Source organism: Neolamprologus multifasciatus, chromosome 7 (genome assembly GCF_963576455.1).
Source record: "Neolamprologus multifasciatus chromosome 7, fNeoMul1.2, whole genome shotgun sequence".
Lineage (NCBI taxonomy): Eukaryota > Metazoa > Chordata > Actinopteri > Cichliformes > Cichlidae > Neolamprologus > Neolamprologus multifasciatus.
The window spans coordinates 43461335-43482625 of record NC_140445.1 but is presented as its reverse complement, the minus strand read 5'-3'; the positions used below and the strand labels follow the sequence as shown (position 1 = coordinate 43482625).

Below are 21291 nucleotides of genomic sequence, written 5' to 3'. Positions count from 1 at the left end.
AGATAAAAGTGGTACCAGCCATTTATCAAGAAAAAACAGTTGTTGTCAACAATAAACAGGTAATTAATGCCAGATATGTCAATCTGTGGGTTAAAACATATCAAACAATTCCAAAACCTGATTTTGAGGATTTCAAATAAACTCATGTTTATTTGATAACCCATAAAGTACTCTTGCTATTATAGATAAACATATTTAATGTAGTGTAGTCCAGCTTAGTAACTGAAAAGAAATAAGTAAGAGCATATATAAAAGACAGAGTGTCTTAGGGGGTGCAAAATGCATTATATAAAAGGCTAAATGAGAAATAATAAAACTGACACTAAAAAGCCGAGCAAAGATGCAGCTGAAGTGAAGTCTTTAAACCCAAAGTGTATGACCGCACAACGCAGTGTGGTAAGAAGCAGCTCTGGTATAAATCACTCTTGATGTGACAAGCACTTTTGTACGTGGGAGCTCCGTTATGACTTGGCTTTTTCACAGGCTGTTACACTAATGATCCTTCGGGGACAGCAGAGGTTTTTGGGATCGCTGGTTCTCTCATCACCCCACAGTAAACCTCTTGGCTCACTTGCTGTCCAGCTTGCCCAGCAATTGTATTCACAGCTGCTCCCAACTTAAAGCCCGTCACCTTCTCTCCTTAAATAAGAGGAGACATCAACCAAACAATGAATCTGACTGCAGTTTCCACTAATTCACAGGATATTTTTCCTTTCACTGCACCCATGGGAGGCAAGGAGGAGGGGGTTTGCCCTTCGTCCTATTCTGTCCGCTCCTTATTGATATGTAGACGAGAGAGGTGCATTGGATTGCTTTTGTTATGAGACCTGGGAGCTACCCTCACACACTAACACACACTTTGTTTGCTTTTTGTGTTTTGATTGTGTTTGTGCACTAAGCATTTGCAGATGAACATTTCCTCTGCATGTGTTCGTATGTGTCCATTTGGGCGACTCACCAGGGAATCAGATTGGCAAACTTGTGTGAGGAAGTTTCAGCCACACTTCAACAATACTGCTGTTCCTGCAGTCAGAGCACCTCTCCAGGGAGGCAGATATCAGTCAGTATGTTAGAAGTCAGATTTCAGCCAGTTTGCCAAGTGATTTTGCGTATAGTAAACTATACTGACTCCATAATACATTGTTTCCCAACTGGTCTAACCCCATGAAAAACGCTGGTTCTTTATTCTCAAGTCATAGTCTTAAGAATTCAGATCTCCCATTGTGAAGAAAATACACTGAAAATATTAAAGAGTAAAGGGGCCTATTCTATAGTTCTTCTGATTATTTGCTCCTTGAGAACAAATGATTTGAATAGCGGGTGCATGGCGATTTCTTTGCCCACACCCATGGAGATGATTGCTCTCACTGATAGATTAAAAAAAAAACCACTAAACGTGAAGAGCAGTGAGCCGCTGCGTCCGTGCACGCCACCATCTTGCAGCCAAGATCATTAGAGATAAGAAAAAACAGTCCACACAGGGAGTGAGTCACTCAACTCACATTGCGTTGAAGATGACGGTTTGTCACTAGCAGTTATTCCAGGTTCCAGTTGCATAGATAACCCTCTAACGTATGTACAACCAGGTGATATGCTAATCACCAGTATCCTGCTTTCCTTGGCAGTTGCTTCAATTGTTTGCCTTAAAGTTTAAAAAGAAAAAATCTCCGGACCTGTCTATTTCACATCACCATTGTTTTTTTCACACATAATAATTTCAGATTGCAAAATATCATTGACATTCTATGGCTCTGCTTGCCACATTATTGCCAGACACAGACAGAAATAAAGTAAAATGATAATAGGTCCCATTTAAAGTGCACTTGGAGCTGGTTCAGGTTTCCCTGTTGCTTACAGTATAGGGAACCCAGTCTACTGTTTATTAACTGGGAGCCACTGAAATAATTGTGAACTATTTGCAGTATTCATTTAAGGTTTGAGTCCAGTATTCTCACACAGAGATTCAAAATTACTAGCAGCTGGCTGGCTGTTGGTTAGGTGCAGAGAAGACAAGGGGTGAGGTGTCTATCCATACAATCCAATCCAGCCTCCGGCACTTATTCAAATCAGCCAGCCAGCAGTCTTCATCTGTCTCAAGCAACACAAACACACACTTTGGAGGATGGAGTGAAAAAGACACACACACCCTAGCTCTAATGGGAGGAGCCAAACATATAAACAACATGGCACATGATCCATTATCATAAGACTGTGCATCTGCAAGCTGCTTTGCAACCCATCTAATGCTGATTTAATGATTTAATCAGCTCTATTCTACGCTGTTGCTGCTCCCCTCATCTCATTCAGTCAGAAAAGCATGGCGGTCGTGAAACAGACGTGTGCGGCTGAATTTTAGTCTTTATTTGGCTGTTGTGGTCTACCTGTTCTTTGTTATGCTATTACTCAGTGATTATTCAATGATTATTGACATGTCTCTTTAAGTGTCACATAACTGGCATTCAAGGCTGAAAATACAAAGGATGTTAAATATGCTTCTTTGTTTTTCAGGGGGGAAAAAATTGCACTATTGCTTTAGAGCAAGTGAAAACCATGCATGGCATATCCTACCCATTTTGGCCCTGGACACTGTCACAAGAGAGATTCTTTATTTCAAGAGTTTCACTTCCTGAATAAATAGAAGTTAAAAATCTCCATGGTGCTTCTCTGTGTTCCTAAAGAACTCCATTAAATGACAGTAAAGACTCACAAAAACATCCGTGTGCCTGCACAGCAGGTGTTTTTCCACCTCCCACTCCTGCTTTCAAGGACACATCTACTTTTGTAACCCAGAAGATAAACACAGTCTATCATTACCAGAGAGCAAATATCAACATTGATCTTTCAGCACACAGAGAAGCAAATATGGTTTGTTCTGTGAGCACCTACATGGAAGCATATAATGCCATCACACTTTCTAACAGCTTTCTGTCACTTGCATGGGTATTTGCTTTGTGTAATGGCTAAACCCTTTCTTTTATTCTCTAAGCTTGACCTCTGTACCAGAGTCTGGACATAAACCTAAATCCAGTGTTGTCTCCTTTAGTCCAAAAAATAAAACGGCATGGTTACAGGGAGAAGATAAGTTAGCAAATCGTTGTGTAATCATTATTAGCTTAAATGTGAAGGCATGTGGAAAAACAGCTTTCAGATTAGTATGGCAATTGCAGTGATATGTACAGAAACCAACATGCAGATGTTCAGCATAATAGTAGGTTAGTGCTGACCTCTGTCGTACTGTCTTTCCAGTGGATTTCCCTTACGTGAGTCTGTGGCACTCTAACATTTCATGTTTCCCTTATATAAGCACACCGTGCAACATCATATGGATATACAAAGACACAAAGTCCAGCTTTAGACCTTAAGTCAACCACATCGTGTTTAGATCTCTGCCTGGAGATGTCAGCCTCAGTGTCTCAATCCCTGTTGGATACCTTTATTAATGTTAAACAACATGAAACTCTGCCACACCTCAAAGGGCTGTTTTCTATTTTCCAAGCTGTCTGTCTCTCACTGGGGGCCTTAGCGAGCACAAAAGCTGTGAGGCCTATGTGGGTGGAATCCAACAAAGGATAAAACTCTGTTGTGCCCCTAGGCTACACGTGTAAACACAGCAGTGGCTGAAAGCAGGCACAGTCCCATGTAATGTGTTGAGTGTAAGAGAAGCTCCCAAATGAAGAATTATTACATCGTTGCTCTACAGAGTGACTGAATCAAGAGCTTAACCCAGTACCAAGAGTAGTTGAAGAGTTGCATGTGTGCAGATGTGCGTCTGTAATTTTAAAGACTGGGTCAGAGGTGCCAAAAATCAATTTGTTGTGGTTTTTTAATGGTTGCTGCTCTTTATATATCATTAAAGGTTAAGCTTAGAGCAAGCAGTCAAGAAAGGGAGTTGGTTTTATGCAGTTTGGACTATTTTTGAATGGCCCTTTTTTTCTTTTTTACACTGTTTTAAGTCGCAGCAAGCTGAGAATAGATTTCCATGAATCTAAATTGGATCATTTGAATGGTTCTTCTGTAGTCAGATACAGAGAATAGAAATAAGACATAAATCTGTACAAAGTAAGATATATTTTGATATAGTGTCTACAAATAACTTGGATTCCTTTATTTGTGAACATGTGTCTCTGATCACCCAGACATTATTATCTTAATTCCTTGCAACCTTACATCAGAGCTTGTAAGCTTCTTAATAAAAGAAACACCCTGGAGTTTAACAAGGAAAGTGTTTTTTCCCCAGAGTACCTGAGTAGTTTGCTATGGTTTTGGTTTTGTTCTGTTTTTTCAATGAACTAAAATGATCTTGAAAGGTGTCTGCATTTCCACAGTGGTCTAATGCATTTTTATCTGTCTATTGTCCCACCTGTCTTTCCACCAGAGCTGCGTGTATGGTGAAAATCAGACTTCCATCCAGTGCACAACACCCTCTCTGGTCAAACTGGGCATGCAGCCGCCGGTCATCACCAGGGTGTCATTTGTCCTGGACGGCTATTCAACTAAACAGTTGGATATGATCTATGTGGAAGACCCGCTATTCCAGGACCCTAAGCTCACTTCTAAGGACAACAAGAGCATAGTGGAGCTCAAAGTGAGGAGATTTGCACAATAAACCAACTTTTAACATTATAAACTGTCAATGTAGTGTTCAGTGAAAATTGACCCGGCTACAGTCCATAGCTAAGAAAATCTCTTCCTATGTACTGCAACAAATTTCAGTTTCAAGTTCAAGAAATGCTTTGCTCGCTTGACAAGAGCAAGACAAAGGTGCAGAATGAAAACAGAAGAAATCATTAGTGTTTGTATTCTATTCTGTATTGTTAAGTTCACATGTTAGATTGACAAGTTTGAGACAGGTGGAAGTTCACACCCCATAGTTCCTGCACTTTACCTCCCAGTGCTCACACGCATTCACACGTAAAGCCCCCCATGGTCCAGGTCAAGTGGGGAAGGAAACAATACTGAAAGAAAAACAGGATGCAGAGTCAGTTTCCCATCATTTCCATCCTCCACACCAACATCCCCATCCCTCCTCCACTGTTATACCTCTCTGTGCATGCTCTCTATTGACTTGCATTGTTGTTGCTGCTGAGGGCAAAGCTTTTGACATATTAATGCTGCTTTTTGAACACCACAGTCCCCCGAGTCTGTTGTAGGAACACAATGAAATACATATTTCTCCCCTTGTCCCTTTTTTTTATGTTGTTGATGGATTGTGGCAGCTGTGCTGAACTTCTTGCATGGGACCCTGGCTGTTTTCTTTTTTTCTTTTCTTCTTCTTCTTTCACTTTTTTCCCAGACATGACCTTGCCCCTGATGCTAAATCCACCAACACCCCACCATATATCCCCCGTTCAGCCCAGACAAACCTCCCATTTTTACCCACGGGGAGGTGGTACCAGTCATTGCACCGAAACAGGCCGCATTTAACGCCATCTGATAACCCTATTTCGCAAAGGCCTCAATGAAAGAGGCAGATGCTGGGCTCATTTAGCACCATCTGATAACTGTAGCCTCAAATGGCTGCAAATAACAGCCAAATAAAGGAATATTTACCTTTGACTGACAGCACTAGTGTGAAGCATGTGAAGGAACCGGGCTGTTGGCTTTGGCTCGTGGCCAGGCTCTTATCACTATCCTGATCACTTCTAATTTTCATTGCGACAGTTTATTTAGAGGGAATGGTACTGTGCTGTTGTTTTTAACAACCCCTCTTTGCAGTGTCTATAATATAGTCACGCTATGGGGTGGAGACACAGCATTAGAAGTGTTTTGGATAAACTTTTATTGTCTTTGTGAGCAACGTAATTGCAAGTGAGTGCATTGTGTGTGTGTGTGTGTGTGTGTGTGTGTGTGTGTGTGTGTGCGTGTGTGTGTGCGTGTGCGTGTGCATAAGAGGGAAAGTGTGTGAGTGCAGGAACAGGTGTGAGCTACCACTCTGTATCAAATTGGAAAATCCCAAGCTGTCACGCAAGGAATGTGATCATTCTCTTTATTGCCTTCTGCTGCACTCAAACAAGTGTGTTTATGTCTGTGTGTGAGCCAGAGGGAGAGGGGAAGAGAGATGTGAAATCCCAAAAACAAGAACGAGCAGAGAACACGCGGGAACAACAGAATCCTAGAGTAGGAAATGAGTGGAGACAGAAGAGCCAATTAAGCGCCAATATTTTCTCACAGCTTTCCGTCAAAGAGCACATGCTCACTAACTCAGTTAAACGCACTCGCACTCACGTGGTGAGCAGCTGCGTGTGCCTCCAGTCACATCTCAGTGGGGTGTTTGTTGTCATCCCACTAGAGTTCACGCAGCTAGAATAAGTTGCTCTGTCTTAATCTCATCAGCTCCAATAAGATGTCCAGTTTGTGTTCACTGGTTTAAATCACTATGAGTCATGATTAACTTTGTGAAGAAGAAGGATGCACCTCATTTGCTTTGGCATGCTTTCCTCTGGTTTCGGTGCCTTCTGCTTACAAATTCCAGTATGCCCTCAAAAAAAAGCCATGAATTTGCCTCCGAAATTTGGCTCCAGGAGAGAGAATTAGTTCTGCAACTGCACAAGAGAACTGTAAAATGAAGTTACTAGAACTGAATAATGCTAATTAAATATGTAAACCTTTATCTTAGTTTTAAAGTATGGTGCAATGTTGTTGAGTCCTCCTTCAATCTTCAAGTTGACCAACCTTTGGAAAATTTTGATCTTAAATGTCGTTTCTTTTTCCTATTCTCGCTCCCTCCTTAATCCTTCTTTTCTCTCTTTCCAACCCTGTTCTCTCTACTGCAGGGCGATCGGATGGACAGGGAAGCAATGAAGTGTCAGGTCCTCACCGTTTCCAACCACAGCTGTGAGAGTCTGACTCTAGTCGGAAACACTCTGGAGTGCATCGTACCCACTGAGCTACAGGTTGCCACAGCCAAGGAGCTGCAGGTGGAGGTGAGAAATATGTGCACTACACAAGCACTAAGAGACTGACGTTGTTATGGCTTCACAAATAAGGAATCAAGTTTTTAGTTTGAATAAAAACAATAAAAATGATATTTATATCCTGTATAATATACCCCTGTATAAGTACACTGGCAGCACATCTCTATACCTCCACTCAAAGTGTCCAACAGTCAGTTAACACCTCAGTTAATAAAACCTTTTTTCACTGAGTTCAACACAAACATGCATCCACACACCAAACTTACACATAACCCCCCCTTGCTAGTAATAGCAAGCTAAATGTTTCAGTCTGTATTCATTTCCTTAAAAACAATGCACGGTGCCGTGACCTGTCTCACTCATCTCTAGGATTCCAGTGAAATATTGGCCAGAGATAAAGAAGTATGTTGGTTGTAACAAACTAGCTACTTACTGGTCATAACCCTGATTCTACCTGCACAAATGCCCAAGGATGATGATGATGATGAAACAATTCTAAAAGCTATTCTGAGGTGAATGGATTTGATACAACAAAAGCCCATAAAACCACTTGTGGTGCATTTTTATGAAAGCTCCCCTCTGTTTGTATTATTGGGCTCACAGGAGGAATTTCAGCAATAAAAGGTATCATATCATATAACAGCACCTGCTTCTGAAGGAAACGAGGGTGACTCACCACAGAGCAGTAATATATTCTGATGAAAGATGGAGAGAGTATGTGCAGCTTTTTTTTAATTTCCATTAGTATTTTATTTATATTTCATTAAATTTAGTTTTAATACCAATTAACTCAGGTTTAAGTTGTTTTTTATATAATTTATTATCATTATTATTATTTATTAGTAGTAGCAGTAATAACAGAAATTATAAAATGAAAATTAGCATCGCTGTAGAAGCCATCAGTTGGCTTTAACCACACCATTTTGCCATTAGTCCATTGCTGCTGGGAGGACTCATGGGAAACGCTACATTCCTTCAGTGTTCCAGATCATTTACAGGAAACTTCAATAAGTCTGCTCTAATGCAGTCCCTAATAAAAAACAGCTCAGAAAGAGTCTTTTACACAGTGTGTTGCGTGAACAGCCTCAACCACCAGCTGTCTTGTCACTTGAATATACATCAGCACTGAGGTCACTTCTGCTCCTACTATACACTCTAGTGTGCTCACTGAGTTTTGGTCATATTAAAAATGTTGCATTTTTAAATATCAGATGCTTAATTGATACATTTTTGAGGCACCTTTGGCATGTTCTTGGGTAAGTCTGCAGGCTTTGCACAACTGTGTTTGGACAGTCTTGAACTCTTATCAGTCTGTCACGTCATGTCTTTCAACAAATGTTCTGTGGCGTAAGTCTGGGTAAGGTACTCCAGTGTTGTCATGGCCACAGTTTCAAGTCGTATGATCTCTCTTTATTTGGCCGCATTCATCCTTCCCTCACGTCTGACCTGTATCCCTGCTTGTGCTGTTGAGAATCAACCTATAGGATGCTGCAACTATCACCATGCTTCATTGCAGTGGCGATATTGGCTGGATGATGAACAGTCCTATTAAGAGTTTTATGCAACTGCCTGATGACTGTTGTCCTTCAATTTCAACTGCAATTTCTCATGTAGTTCTTTGGACTTCAAGGTTTGGTTTTTATCCTGACATGCAGGATTGTTAAAGAAAACAGTATACACCTGACCACAATCTGTCTAGAATTATTTTGCAGATATTTAGTTTGCATTTTTAGCTGGAAACACTGCAAAGTGTCGTAAAAGTGACGTTGTTCGATATGGAAGTAACATATATCACACCATGATCATATGGCACATTAAGGTTCTTAGTCGACAGATTTTAGAGAAGTACAACTCAATTATTTGTTTCTCGAGAATTTTAGTGTTTTTCGTTGTAGCCAACAGCCCTTCAATCATCATAGTAGATTTAGAAATGCCCGCTCTTGTGATGCAAACTAATATAATTTGCTGAGCTATAGACCTCTTCATGTCATCCTTAGAGATAACATCCACTCGCCTCCAGACCGAAAGCTATCTAGCTCATCACTGTTGACTTGTGAACTGGACTTCAGAGGAAAGCTTTTATCTCAGGGGAGGGTCAGCCAATATCCTTTAGCGCCACAAGCCTTCAGACACCAACACACACACATACACACACACTTACAGATATTCGCATTCATATATCCCCTACCTTCAGACATGTCCAGACAGTCTCATTTACACACACAGACAGACAGGCACGCACACTCACAAACACACACACACACATCATCCCATCTGCAGCAGCAAGCAGCAGTGGAAACCTCATTTCCACAGAACCTAATAATGGCAGAAGCAATATCACTGATGTAATCTGGCTGCAGACTGTGGCAACAGACTGTGTGTGTGTGTGTGTGTGTGTGTGTGTGTGACTGAGTGCCAGCTTCACGCTTTTAAAAGCTTTTGTGGCATGCATGGCCATATATGCATGCATGACATAGCATATGTATCATGTCTGCTATGATAGTCATTATTATTCAAGCTTCTTCCTACAGACACCATAGTGCAGTCTATAAGTATTAGAAAAATGACCCTATGCAGCTGTAGGAAAGTTAATTTGTAATAAGCTTAAGATGAGGGATCATGTTTAACATTTAGAAGCAGATCCTTCAATGGTTTCCAGTCCACACACACCAGCAGTGTTGGGCTGCAGAGGTCATGAGTTTTTTCATCTTTTGTTAGGTTGTTACTCTGAAGAAGTGTATCAATGTAATGGGCGATGTTGGCTCAAGAGTTGGGAGTTCGTCTTGTAATCGGAAGGTTGCCGGTTTGAGCCCCGGCTTGGACAGTCTCGGTCGTTGTGTCCTTGGGCGAGACACTTCACCCGTTGCCTACTGGTGGTGGTCAGAGGGCCCGGTGGCGCCAGTGTCCGGCAGCCTCGCCTCTGTCAGTGCGCCCCAGGGTGGCTGTGGCTACAATGTAGCTTTCCATCACCAGTGTGTGAATGGGTGAATGACTGGTTGTGTAAAGCGCTTTGGGGTCCTTAGGGACTAGAAAAGCGCTATACAAATACAGGCCATTTACCAATGTACACTTACAGCTCAAGTAACCACAGTACTCCCAGGTCATTTAACGTTTCTTTTATACTAAGAAATACAGTAAAAGCATCCTTCGAAGACACTTTGTCGTAGAAACACAGAACAATGAGGTGCTACCTCAAGCAATTGCTAGAACTGTGAAAACGTGTACAGGAAATCAGTCAACCCAGTGGTACTTAATTATCGTTTAAAATGCTCGTCAACCTCATGGTCAGGTGTGTTAATAAACCCCAAAAGAGTAAAGAGCAGAGCCAACACAAGAGAAAACGCATGCCTGCTTCTTATGATGACATAAATGTAAAACTATTTGTCAATAGAGCAAGGGCTGCAAGGCTATTTCATGAAGATAACTTGAGACATGGTGAGAAAGGCTGTATTCATACAAAAACTATGCATAATGAGCCCTGTCTCCAATTTGATATGTCAGGAACTCGATTACACTTACAGTGGTAACACTGCTGCTCACCAACACTGCTACATCGTTCTTCCAGCATGTAACTGTTTGAGGAAAAATGTCCACTTTAATTGTCATACTGAAAGTAATATTTATTAGAAAGTTTTAAATTAATTAAGTGTAAACTGTTTAAAGTAAACAAAGTGCACAAAGTGGGGCCTCTAGTGGATGACAGTTTGATCATATTGTTTATCCCGTGAACCATTTTCAGTGGCGTCAGGCAGACTCCATCAGACATCTTGGCAAGGTGACGCTGGCACAGGAGCAGGACTACACGGGCCTCGTTGTGGGCTGCGTGTGCGTCAGCCTGCTGTTGCTGCTGCTGGGATCGCTGCTGATGTGGAAGAAGAACAAACACATTGATGGTAAGACCAAAGAGGGTCACAGAGCCCACGACACTCTGGGTTTTGAGGCTTAGAGCCATTTGATATCCCTGGATATTGGTATAACACCATTATTTTTAATGTTATCTGCTCCAAAATGTTATTTTAATTATGACTTGTACTCACAAATCCAGACAGTTTATTAAATGACCAGAATGCCATTTTCCTTGAAAATGTTTGATTAGATTGCAGCAGCTCACCAATGATTTAAGAAAAGTGTTAATAATTTGCATATATAATACATTCATAATTCTAAATGAACTTCACTGTGTTTCTTCTAACCTGTGTGCATGTGTGTCTGCTGGGTTTCATTTTGCCTGGTCGGTTTGATGTTTAAAAGTTTGTCTGAGGGGCGCACTGGTGGAAATGCTTCGCCTTTCTCAGTAATTCAGTAATTCCCTCCCTTCTGTTCACCCATTCCCACACACCCATCTTTTCTCTTCTTCTGTCCTTCCTCGTCCTTCCTTTCCACTGAATTTTCCATTACATTTTCTACATCCCGTTGCCCTTTGTCTCTAGATCTGTCTGAGGTGTGGTATGATGGCCGGGGTAACATCCAGCATCTGGACAGGCTGGCTAACGCGAGGAGTGTCAGCCCCACTAACGAAATGGTCTCCCACGAGTCAGTCGACTATAGAACAACCCTGCTGGAGGGTACGTCAACCAGATAAGCCCCTCCCCACCTGTCAACCTCTTCTCCTACTCCACCTTTCTCCCTCCTATCTACTCTGCTTCCCTCACCGTGGGGCTAAACGCTAATGCTAGCCATGCATGCCTTACTGTACATGTTGTGAATTAACAACCCTTGCCTTGATGAATTAAGCACCATTTCAAGAAAGCATTTTATTGCTCCACAGAAACACTTTCTTTGTAGCACTAGAAACAGACAGGTAATTAACCATTTGTGTCAAATCTCCCGAAATAAAAAGACTAAAGAGCTCTAAAGAGCTATGTCATCTCTCTGTTGGTTAGTGATTGATTCTTTGATAATGAATTTAATTTGATTAGTTATTATCTATAAAAATCAAATAATTTAAAAGTATTATCATGATACAGATTACCATTCCAAACACATTAATTTTAAGCAATTATCATTTTCAGTAGTCACCTCTTAATCTGTCACCATGGCCTGTTTCTAACACACAGCCAACACAATTGGTGGGTGATTGTAGAGTTGTTGACCATCAGGCAAAACTGTGGTTCTAAAACTGTGTTTTTTGTTCTCTCAGTTTGCATCCTCAGGCTGTGAGAGAGGCTTGTATCATGATATTTAGTGTCATGGTCAAAGCTATTTTCCAGCTGCTAAAATGTGACTTGAAAGGCTTAAAATCTAAGAAGATAGACTTACTAATGAACTAAAGCTTGCCCGCAGGGACAGGTTGTAGGAGGAGGTTTGGTTGTAGGATCAGTAGCTGAGCTTAACAGCTGTGTCCACTCAGTTTGGCTGTTTTTTGTTCTGGCTTTTAAATAAAATGTGGGTAGTTTAGAATTCATTTTCCTTCTACTATAATCATTGAAGAAAACCTTTGTTTTTCCACCTCTGTCGACCTCAATTACAGTGTTAAGTTTCTTTCTGCCTTCGTAGCCATCCTTCTCTGATCATATAATGCAACTTGACCTCTCGAGGCACTGCTGATACAGTCACTGACCTCTGACCCTACCATGTCCTTTGCTTCTCCAGATCAGGGCACCGACAGGCCCGAGACATGCCGAGCAGCTCCTCCTATTTATGGGGGCAATGGGGAACTGCTGTCTCCCAGACTGGGTGCCTTAGGAGGTGGGATAGGGATGGGTCTGGGGATGGGGATGGATGGCGATTTGGTATCACCCCTGCTAATGGCGCCGGTCCACATCGACCCATCCTGCCTCCACCCAGACCTACTGACTGAAGTGCAGCACGTGGTGATCGCCAGGGAGCGGCTGCTTCTCCATCTCAACCAGGTCATCGGCAGAGGTGAGAAGCAAACATTTCATTGTGTAGAAACTGTTGTGTATGAAGATCTAGTGCAAACTGCTGTGTCAAATCTTTTAATGAACACATAAAGAATGGTGCATCAATGCAAGGAAAGGAAAAATAATGATAGATTGATTCATTTCAGCTGTTTACCGCAGCTGGAAATGAGCATGCATTATCATTGTGACCATTCAAAAATGCAGTGATAATTAAGTACTCACCAAAAGCACTAACCTGAAATCAAAATTAACTGTTGTTAGTGTTGTACAGCATGCCTAAATTGTGCACTCTGACGAAATAGTGCACACTATATATAATATACACAATACAAGGGTGATTAAATAGACCTTAAAACGGCGCCAGTGTTTATAATCTCGCAGTCTTGGTCCAGTGTCAGTTTGCATTTATAGAGAAAATAAAAAAGTATCTGGACTTGAAGCATAAAAATCAATCCATTTGCTATACCTTTGTGGTCGGTCACAAATTAACACCCAGATATATACAAGATGAACACAGCCAAAGTAACACGATCTAAATTTGTATTATGTGGTTCTTTTAACAGGAAGCTTGTGGAGACTGACTTGTTTTTGTCAGTCGTAACAAGAACTGAACAGTTTTGGATTTACATTTTGTTATGTTACATCCATTACGCTACGCTATGTTACGTTATGCTACATTACATTACACCACGGTACGTTACAATAGGCTATGTTCCATTTAGCTAAGTTCCATTATGTTACATTACTCAGCTCTACATTACATTTCATTACTTTACTTTACTTTTAGGTCCAGACACAGAAGCCTTTTGCTGTGAGAGCGCTAACCACTGCACCATTACACCACTCTCCAATTAGCTCTGTTATAAAACATTCACTCTATTGCATCTATGTATACTTTTTTAGTAAGGTTCAAGGTTGTCTTTTATTGAGATGTGCTTATTTACTTTTATGTTCCATCAGCGTATAGACATCACAGTCCATTTAGCATTCACCAATCTCAACATTTCTATACACATGTGTAACTTAAACCTGTTTTTCTGAAATAGAGAAATAATACTGTAAAAAAAAAATTATGAGCAATTTTCAAGATTGTGGTTGTTGTAACACAAGAATATGTTTAGGATTTATGTTAAGCTATACAAAAGTTAAAGTTACCCACAAAGGTTTTAATTGCCTGTATTATCAAACCGCAACCCTGACATGCAGACACAAAATCACTTCACATGGTGACATTTAAGTAGGCGGCTCACAGTCGCAGATCAAATTCAGTTTCAAGAGGAGAAAAAGACCCAAACCCCTCCGTGTCACCCGCAACAACCCTCTGCCCCCTTGGCTGAATTATCCCCTGAAGTCTGGATTTGGTGGCTGGAGTTTTTCAAAGTGGCGTAGGATGATTTGTTCACAGCTAGCATTCCCAGGATCCATTGTTGAGAGTTGTAATCCAACACCAGCCATCTGCAAGGACGTGATAGAAGAACGCCGCGCTTATTTAATTCCTGTACCCCTCCCCGTCTGGGGCACGCCTTCATGTCTTAACGCAGAGTTATAATTCAATAAAATGTATAATAACTCAAGCGGGTTTGGCACCAGTTATGAGCTTATACGGGGTACTAATGAATACTGAGTTACTTGGAGGTCTAAGGTTTAGTGTGATGGTGAATTTGCTGTTTCGAGTGTGAAACACACGAGAGAGGCTCTTTTTTCTTTTCTTTTTTTTTCTCCATGGATCAATCAAATCACCTCGATGCTGTTGCACCAAAATTTCATTTTTATATGTATGCAGAGGACAGACATGTTTGTTATTCCTGGTACTGCTGTGAGGCCGATTAAAAGGGCGCACATGGCTAAAATCATTCTTTCGAGACAAAGGCTTATTTAAACCATGATGTTAATGAAGGATGCTGATTGCATCGATTTGATCGATGAATGCTAAGTGGCTAATTTAGTTGGGGTGGGGGTGTCCATTTATGGGTAAGATTTAGAAATTGCAGTTTACCTATTGAATCTATGAGTACATCAAGCCATGAAGCAGAATATCTGACCTAAATTACCTTTCACAGACACGTGCACAAGCAATTGGAATCTGCTTGTCTCAGTTTGCTTTGATGGACCGCCAAATTTCACCTTCATGCTTTTGTTATGTTTCTGAGTCATGGTGAAAAGTAGGATCATCAAATTTTATGTCAGCTTGGGCCTCAAGGGTTCCAGTAACCCATTATAGAAGCATGACCTTAACAAACTCTTAACTGTTTTCTAGCCAAGTTTGTGATTAAATCATTGTTTTATGGCACAGTGGTAACAGATCTATTACCACTAATGGTGTGGCCTCCGTCACAGCTGGATCCTATTGTCATTGGACCTGAAAGTGTTGCATCCCATTTATCACTGTCATTTGTGTGGGGTAAAGAAGTGCTATTTGCTAGTCCTTTACAGGTTTAAACACGAGGTTTTCATTTCCCCGATGATGACTGACTAATGCTGTACATCGTGTTGTAACCTGCAGGCCATTTCGGCTGTGTTTTTCATGGAACGCTGCTTGAGCCAGACGGGCAGAAGCTACACTGTGCCGTCAAGTCCCTGAACCGTAAGTACAGGTTTTTTTCATCAATGTGTTAGCTTTGGTTTTAGCGGTGTTTGATGGTGTTTTTTGGCGGGTGGAGGGTCTTTCAGGTTTTTATTTCTTTCTGTAGTGTTTTCTTTCCAACAGTGATAAGTGAAATATTTAATTGCACATTTTTTAAATTATTAAACCAATGGTACTGTTTCTGACCTCACCGTTACTATGTTCTTTATCAGCTATCCTTAAGCTTGAATAAGGTGCCTGCATTTCAATTAACTTATGTACAAATACACACATATACACCAAAACCACTTCATTAGGAATACCTCTGCTGCTCATTAATGCAAATGTGTAATCAGCAACTACACAACCTTTTCAGTGAATGAACCAAAAAAGAAACAATGGGGCGGTGAGGAAAATGTCATTTTGTTGTCAGAAGTCAGAAAAGAATGGCCAGATTGCTTCAAGCTGATACAAAGGCAACAGTAACTCAAATAACCACTCGTTACAACCAAGCTATGAAGAAGAACACCTCTGAATGCACAACGTTAAATTTTGAAGCAGATGGACTCCGGATCAATCTTCTGCATCACCTAATTAATACACTCTCTGACAATATGACACACAGTTTGGATAGAGTAGTTTAACCTGCTCCCAACCAGCTTATGGGTTCACTCAAAGTTCCCACAGTGCTTTATCCAGGTAAAAAGAAAACCACTTTTGTGACTTTTAACCCAATATTTAGGCCTCAAGAGCCTAATTCAGAAAATATGTACAGTATGTAAACAAATGCCATTGGAATGCTCCAAGGAGCATAACCATGTGTCTCACTCTGAAAATCTCACTCCAAGTAAATGTAATTAATAAATAAGAGTCAGGTGTGTGCAAACTGAGGCTTCCCTGGTTAAAATGCATCATGACCCCTCCCTCACCCGGCACACACAGACTAAAGACACTGTTGTTGTCAAAACGGATTTGCATCCAGCTACAGTTATTCAATCATTCATCCAGTTATATTATATTGCATACCTATTGTATGATATCACTGCGCTCCCAATGGCATTAAAGATCTCATCTCATCAGAAGCCTGAATCCTTTTCAGGCCTGAAATGATGGTGATGAATGAGCATTCGATAGTGAGGACAGCATTAGGGTCCCGGCTAATCGTGTAACCTGTCAGTTGCAGCAAGGGAGATTGATGCAGGAACAATATGGGGAAAGGACCTGTGCAGCTGCTAGGGGACACAAACCACAGTAGGATGGTAGGATAAGAGGTAGTAGGATAATACTACTAGTAGGACAATTTTAGTGAACGTGCAATTCAATTTTGTTGCCATCAGTAGCTTAAACTGATTCCTTTATCCTAATGTAGCTGTTACTATGATATCTAGTTGAATGGCAAATATGTTTTATGACAAGCACGAGTAGTTTATGTAATAGAGACATTCTCCTCACAGAAAAACTTGAGAATCAAACTGAAATCAAATGTCTTCTCTTTCTGCCTTTGGGGTCTAACCTCAGCTGAAGGCTAAAGAGCTTCCATTTCTAACTAGATTATAGCAAAGTCAGCAGGGCTAAAGTGCAAGACACCAGAAGCAGGGATGCAATTGGCAAATGGGAATGGGTCAAGTCTGGGGTGAATCTTCAGGGAGGGTGTTTTCTTAGATGGGTTTCTATCAGCATTCTCATTCCCCAAAGGTATCTAAGGAAGGGCTTCCCACTGATATCATGACAGGAGAGTTGCACCTTATCTTACAATTATCATTCCTGCCAGTTTCCAAATGTCAAATGTTCATAAACAAAGAAAACATTTAAAGAGGGCCCATTCAGCCCCTTAACCTTTTTATTTTATTCTGGGCCTTGATGCAGCAACTAAATTCATGTTTTAGTGTGAAATAAGCTATTTTAGCTCCTCTCCCCTTAAGCCAACTTTCTTCTCATTGGCTGCCCAGTTCAAACGGAAGGGCTAATCATAAGATGGGTGGGGATGAACGGCTGTATTCATAATTTAAAGAAGAAAACCATAATAGGTCCCCTTTAACTGTATTTTATTTTGACTTTACGGGGGGAATTTTAGAAATGTTTCATGATAAAAGTCAAAAACTAACTAAGCTAACATGAAAATGATGTCAACTTATTTCTTTCTTATCAGGCATCACAGACTTGGAAGAGGTGTCTCAGTTCCTGAAGGAGGGGATCATCATGAAGGACTTCAGCCACCCCAACGTTCTCTCCCTGTTGGGTATCTGCCTTCCGCCAGAGGGCTCACCCCTGGTGGTTCTTCCGTATATGAAACACGGCGACCTGCGCAACTTCATCCGTGATGAGGGACATGTAAGGGCCCACATAAAAGCATGTTGCAAATTTCTGCACCAGAACTTTAGTTCATTTCAAGACACATTTCACAAGTTTGATGATGTGCAACAAGGTGACTGTAATTGATTCTTCTAGAACCCAACAGTTAAGGACCTGATGGGCTTTGGGCTGCAGGTGGCCAGAGGGATGGAGTATCTGGCCAGCAAGAAGTTTGTCCACCGAGACCTGGCTGCCAGGAACTGCATGTGAGCTGGCATTTACTCATTTAGCATCAAGTGATGGTGTTTTAAATATAAAAAGGCACAACACAGCAGAAGATAGAAGTAAATACAGGTGGGAAGAGAATCAAGAGAGCAATAAAGAGTAGAATAAGTACCTTATAACAATGGCAAGTAGAAAATAGTCAAAGAAAATAGTACTATAATACTATAATTAGTATAGTTAATAAGTTAATTATTTCAGTTATTGTTAAAATGAAGTAAAAAGAAAGGCATTTCCTGTTTTCCCCGACAGGCTGGATGAGAGCTACACAGTAAAGGTGGCAGACTTCGGCCTGGCCAGAGATGTTTATGACAAAGAGTATTACAGCGTTCACAACAAGAGTGGAGTCAAGCTGCCCGTTAAATGGATGGCTCTGGAGAGTCTGCAGACGCACAAGTTTACCACCAAATCAGACGTGGTGAGGACCTTTTAGCAGTATTTAACTGTTTACATCAGAACAACAAGTATGGCATTAAAGGGATAACAATGAAACTCTCTCCATGTAGTGGTCTTTTGGCGTATTGCTATGGGAACTCATGACCCGCGGAGCTCCACCGTATTCTGATGTGAACTCCTTCGACATCACGGTGTTCCTCCTGCAGGGGAGGAGGCTGCTGCAGCCTGAGTTCTGCCCTGATGCCCTGTGAGTGTGCGCACATACAGTATGCAGAAGTTAATTTAAATGGAAAACCAGTGCGAGTACAACATTTCTTTTCTAAAGGCTTCTTGATTCTGATTGCTGAGCACTTGTTGCTGTGGTATGTAAAGTGCTGACCCATTAGTGAACGAGTTACTGGAAGTGTTAAGAAAACCTTTTCTCTTGACACAGTCGAGTTTTTCCAGTTTTCTTTGGAACAGTTCACATTGGAACTGCGGTCACTTGTCAAACCAGGACTGTTTAGACTGTTTCAAGCAAACTTACCTGAAACTCTTAAAATAACAAAGAAAAATCCTTTTTTTTTTTTTTTTAACTCAGTCATTTTCAGCGAAGCTCACTTAACACTTGCTCTTATCCATTAAACTCTGGCCTGTGAAGCAAATGCCAAGAATGATCTCATACATCCCAGACAACATCATAAGGTGCATAAGTGTGTGTGGACGGGGAATGGGAGTGTTCAGGTGAGAGGGAGGCAGAGGCCCAAAATTCCCAAGCTATAGATTAAACAGACGTCAGGAGATGATGCACATCTGCAAATATTTGTGCAATGTTTCATCCACGAGTGTTCACAGGATGTTTTGGGTCCCAGATTATGGCAGACTCGTTTATAAGGAGGTGTTAGTTCCTGAAGTCTTAACAATGAATTGTTTTGGGGGGTTTTATGGTTATTTTGCTTTGGTGCAAAATAATAAAAATGTGGCCCACTCGAATTACAGATGTTAAATACAATTATCCCTTAAAATATTTTACTTTTTTTTTCACATGAACACCTGTGAGGGAGAAAAAAGCAAACCTTTATAAAATACTATGTGAGGGAAATGAAGCCCTTCTAATAAGTGAAACTGAAAAATGTCAAAGAAACAGTAGTAGCACAGAAGATGCAGGATATTTTAGAGCTACAATATAATAAATAAAGTCATTACACCAAGGAAAAATATGCAATAACTTAACCAAAGTCACATTCAAGATCTCTAGAACTGACTAAACTGCTAGGATTGCTGGGAGCCCACCACTTATTTGCTGGGCCACAAAACAACAGATCACGTGATTTGTCTGCCCAAAAAGATGTGTTTACAATATCTATTTATATTACAGAAATATCAAACATTACAAACACCTTCTAATGCTTTTTTGTAGCAGGGGCTACACAGTTCACGTTTCCTGTGACCAAGAATTCACCTCTTGTGTTTGTAGAAAGAAATGCCTCGTGGCTAATGGACATAAATAAACAGCAATCAGACTCGGTACAGAACAATCACTAAGTGTTTGTGTTTGCGCAATTTTTTTGTGTTCCCCTTATACACTGGTTTTCTAAATTGGCACTTCTTCAAAAAAAAAAATTAAAAAAAACAACTTTTGAGAATTTGTAAAGTAAGCATTTGTCTCCAATTAGTGTAAATTAATTTTCCTCTTTTGTAGAGCCCAACCATTACATCATATCATGGCGGATATTATGAGTGAATGTTGGCCTCTTACAGACATATGTATAAATAAAAAAATCAGAAAGGTGCTGTGGGCTGTTTTGATGTCTTGTCCATCACATAGCTTATACATATAACAAACATACATACATAGATTTCTTTTCACCCTAGAAATCCTGAATCAGTCAGGCTCTACTGCTGTGCAAGTTATTTCAGAAGCCACATAAACAAAGACTTCTTAGAGAGGAGCAATTACATATAATATACCCACATCAATACAGCAGCTTTTAAGTCTTTATACTCTACATCTCAGATGCTAGCTTTTGACATTTCAAACATTTTGCCAAATCACTGTACAGTGTATTACAGGTGTAACCACATGGTAATGTCCTGCCTTCATCATGATTTAATGTCTCTCTTCTCTGCTTTTAGCTACACGGTCATGATCGAGTGTTGGCACCCAAAGCCTGAACGACGGCCCTCATTCTCTGAGCTGGTTTCCCGCATCTCTGCCATCTTCTCCAGTTTCAGCGGCGAGCACTACGTCCTGCTCAACACCACGTACGTCAACATAGACAAGATGAGCCCCTACCCCTCCCTCCTCTCCTCCACCGTTTCCTCCTCCTCCTCCTCTTCTGAGCCTTCAACATCCACTTCCCTGCCATCCCGCTCCCCACTCTTCTGTCAGGTGGCCCAAGACTGCTGCATCTGAAAAGGGAAAAGGGAGCGGGTGATAGATGAGACTTGAAAGGAGGGATGAAGCAAGGAAGAAAAGGTGAGGTGATGAAGACTCTGTTTGAGAACTACTGTATGTATTTGCCAAACACTGGACACTGCATGCTGAGGGAAAACAGACCTTTCACTCACTGTGCATTGATTGTGGCCCTTTGACCTTCTCAAGCATCACCAAATGACAGTGGCCTCCAAGAACTTTAGGGCTGACCTTTTCAACTTTTGCCAATCTTTTTTGACCTTTCATTGACCCAGAGGAGCAAGAGGTCAAACGTCCTCCATCGTGTACAAGACAACGACAATGCCTCCTTGGAGATTTCCGGTAGACAAAACGGCCATCGCAGAAGCTCATCTCAGTGACTGATGCACCCACACACAAACCAGGGTAGCTTTCTACTCCTCTGTGGGTGGCATGTGCTTCAATGAGTGGATGTGGCTCAGACCTTTACTGCATCTGTAATGTGAATGAGTGACAAATGGCCACGTAGTCATGTTATATATAAAAGTCACACCTCCACAAACCATAAACATGACTTCATGTTACCTGAGAGACAATCTAGCCTGT

The 21291-nt window shown here is 41.1% G+C and overlaps 1 protein-coding gene across 2 annotated transcripts in view; it reads left to right on the top strand.

Annotated features, from left to right (window-relative positions):
- met (MET proto-oncogene, receptor tyrosine kinase) overlaps nt 1–21291 on the top strand; it is a 69393-nt gene that overhangs the window by 46908 nt on the left and 1194 nt on the right. The window contains exons 11-21 of one of the 2 annotated variants that reach the window (XM_085166857.1): nt 4376–4585; nt 6774–6923; nt 10654–10807; nt 11345–11479; nt 12507–12779; nt 15282–15362; nt 17491–17672; nt 17790–17899; nt 18168–18333; nt 18422–18558; nt 20427–21291. The exon at nt 20427–21291 is cut by the window's right edge and continues 1194 nt beyond it. In XM_085166857.1, coding sequence (XP_085022983.1) covers nt 4376–4585; nt 6774–6923; nt 10654–10807; nt 11345–11479; nt 12507–12779; nt 15282–15362; nt 17491–17672; nt 17790–17899; nt 18168–18333; nt 18422–18558; nt 20427–20706 — 1878 coding nt within the window. In that variant the 3' untranslated portion in view covers nt 20707–21291. The remainder of the gene's footprint in view (nt 1–4375; nt 4586–6773; nt 6924–10653; nt 10808–11344; nt 11480–12506; nt 12780–15281; nt 15363–17490; nt 17673–17789; nt 17900–18167; nt 18334–18421; nt 18559–20426) is intronic. The other variant, XM_085166858.1, reaches the window with a different exon arrangement.